This window comes from Charadrius vociferus, unplaced genomic scaffold (genome assembly GCF_000708025.1).
Source record: "Charadrius vociferus isolate BGI_N301 unplaced genomic scaffold, ASM70802v2 scaffold423, whole genome shotgun sequence".
Classification (NCBI taxonomy): domain Eukaryota; kingdom Metazoa; phylum Chordata; class Aves; order Charadriiformes; family Charadriidae; genus Charadrius; species Charadrius vociferus.
In genome coordinates this window covers 2905637-2908207 of record NW_009648149.1, presented here as the reverse complement: position 1 = coordinate 2908207, position 2571 = coordinate 2905637, and the positions used below count along the sequence as shown (strand labels likewise).

Genomic DNA, 2571 nt, shown 5'->3' with positions numbered 1-2571 from the left:
TCAGATATTTGGTCATTTGGAGTTGTTTTATGGGAAATATTCAGCTTTGGACTTCAACCGTATTACGGATTTAGTAATCAAGAAGTCATAGAGATGATCAGGAAAAGACAGCTGCTGCCGTGCTCTGAAGACTGTCCTCCCAGAATGTATAGCCTGATGACAGAGTGCTGGCATGATCTGCCATCCCGGAGGCCACGATTTAAAGAAATCCATGCCAGGCTGCGCTCGTGGGAGGGTCTTTCAAGTCACACTAGTTCTACTACTCCCTCCGGTGGGAATGCCACCACTCAAACGACTTCCCTCAGCGCAAGTCCAGTTAGTAATCTCAGTAATCCTAGGTACCCCAACTACATGTTCCCAGCACAAGGTATACCACAAGGCCAAATCGCCGGCTTCATCGGACCACCAATACCTCAGAACCAGCGATACATCCCCATCAACGGGTACCCGATTCCACCAGGATATGCTGCTTTCCCAGCTGCCCACTACCAACCGCAGGGTCCACCCAGGGTAATCCAGCACTGTCCTCCACCAAAGAGTCGTTCTCCGAGCAGCGCCAGTGGATCGACTAGCACAGGTCATGTCACTAGTTTGCCGTCTTCGGGATCCAACCAGGAAGCAAATATTCCTTTGCTATCTCATATGTCAATTCCTAGTCATCCGGGGGGGATCGGTATTACAGTTTTTGGAAATAAAACTCAAAAACCATACAAAATTGACTCAAAGCAGTCTTCCCTATTAGGAGACTCCAGCATCCATGGACCTAATGAATCTATGATTTCAGCTGAATTGTAAATAAGCGAGGCCTTTGTAAATATAACTATTTACAGTACAAACTAGAAAGTGGTAGAAAAGATTTATATTCAAATATTTTATTAAAGATTCTTCTGGTTGTTTAACAGACATTGCAGCAAGTATCTTCTGTGAAGTTTAACTGCTTAACAGGATGGGCAGACTCAACCAGACAAAGATCATTGTGGTATGAATACTCAGCGTTGTCAATGGACGCATTGTTTCTCTAAGTGCCACCGACAATTCAGAAAGGGGAAGGGGGACTTTTTTTTTTTAATTAAAAACATTTTCTCATACGCTTTTTCACAGCTTTTTAAACCTCTGGTGTGGTTTAAATCACAGAAACTTTTTTATACTGAAAACATATTTTAATATTTGTCTCTTTTTTTAGGAGATGCAAATATTCGGAGATCTACTGGTTGTGCAATTTCAGTTCCAATAGCTAGTTAAAATATTTGTAAATTTTGCAGTCGAGGATTATGTTTCAAATATGTGATCTGAGAGCTGAATAAATTACTTCAGGTAAGATTTTAGTCTTTCCTTAAGTTGGGAATCTGAGTTCAGTTTCAGACCAAAAAAAGTCATTTATATGACAGCACAATAGCTTGAGTTACCAACTTGCAGTCTACAAAAATCCTCTGCTATTGGCTGCTAAAGATGGCTGGAGTTCTAAGAAGTTGCCTTAAAGGAAATGAAATTAAAGTGTTTTAATTTCAGAACGTGAATCAACTCATTCAAAGATAACATTTCATAATCTAGTAGTTAAAGCAGAAATTTTATATCCCTTTGTTGCTATGCAACTGTTTAATGGAAAGGCTCCAAACCACGACTTTATATATGACAATCAATTTTCCCAGGAATATTTATTGTTTCCGATCAATGTATAATTTCAGTGACTATGACTCCAGTAACCCTGAAAAAAGGGAAACTCACATTCCATCAGGCAGCAAACCCATTGATAGCAATTTCGTCTATCAGTTCTAATAATGTGAATTAGTGTTAACTTTCAACTTAGAAATATGACATTTGTATAATTACTAAAAATTCATTCAGGTATAAGCAATCTAGATTATTCATTTGAAACCACTTTAATAAGTTACAAAAGTGCTGTGTACCTGACAGTTTTTCACAGACTTTTTTTTTGTACTGAATAGTATTTTTATTGTACACGGAACGAAAACAATCTTTTGCTCAGTTGACAATGTTGTATAATATGACTTTATTTTTATCTTTTTGCACAAAAGCGTGATAATGTTTTGTACAGCAGAAGTGAAAATACATCTCTGCATTTTATATCTTGGTCTGTTTCTTTTTCTTTTTAACCTGATGTAGATGTTCTTGAAATATATTATGGTGATATTCAGCCACTACCTTATACAAATATTTTTCTTTGTTTTCACTGCATGCATTTAATCACTGTATTACTTGATGATTGATTTATTAATTATGGGCATTTCAATTAGGCAAGCATGAAAATGTAATAAGAAAGGCTATTTTATAATTAAGATATGTGCATTTTTGTATTTCACATGCCAGAGATGATATTAAACACTGATTATTTTATGCTGCTGTTTATTAAAATGTTGTTTTAATAGAAACATCGGTATTTCCTCCATCTTGGTGTAAGATATTTGAGAAGCTTCATATTTAAGAGGGCTAAAATCTGCTCACTCGGCTCAGGTAGGGATCCTGCTGAAATGCTCGCTTGAATGGGACATAAGAGTTTTGCAAATAATATTTGCAGACAGATTACTGAGGGATAACGTACAGAGACTTAAA

At 36.9% G+C, this 2571-nt stretch overlaps 1 protein-coding gene across 1 annotated transcript in view; it reads left to right on the top strand.

Moving 5' to 3' along the window:
- ROR1 (receptor tyrosine kinase-like orphan receptor 1) overlaps nucleotides 1-1889 on the top strand; it is a 73406-nt gene extending 71517 nt beyond the window's left edge. The window contains 1 exon segment of the mRNA XM_009884007.1: nucleotides 1-1889. This exon segment is cut by the window's left edge and continues 37 nt beyond it. Within this exon segment, the coding sequence (XP_009882309.1) occupies nucleotides 1-795 (795 nt within the window). The 3' untranslated portion in view covers nucleotides 796-1889.
- Nucleotides 1890-2571: the final 682 nt, after the last annotated feature.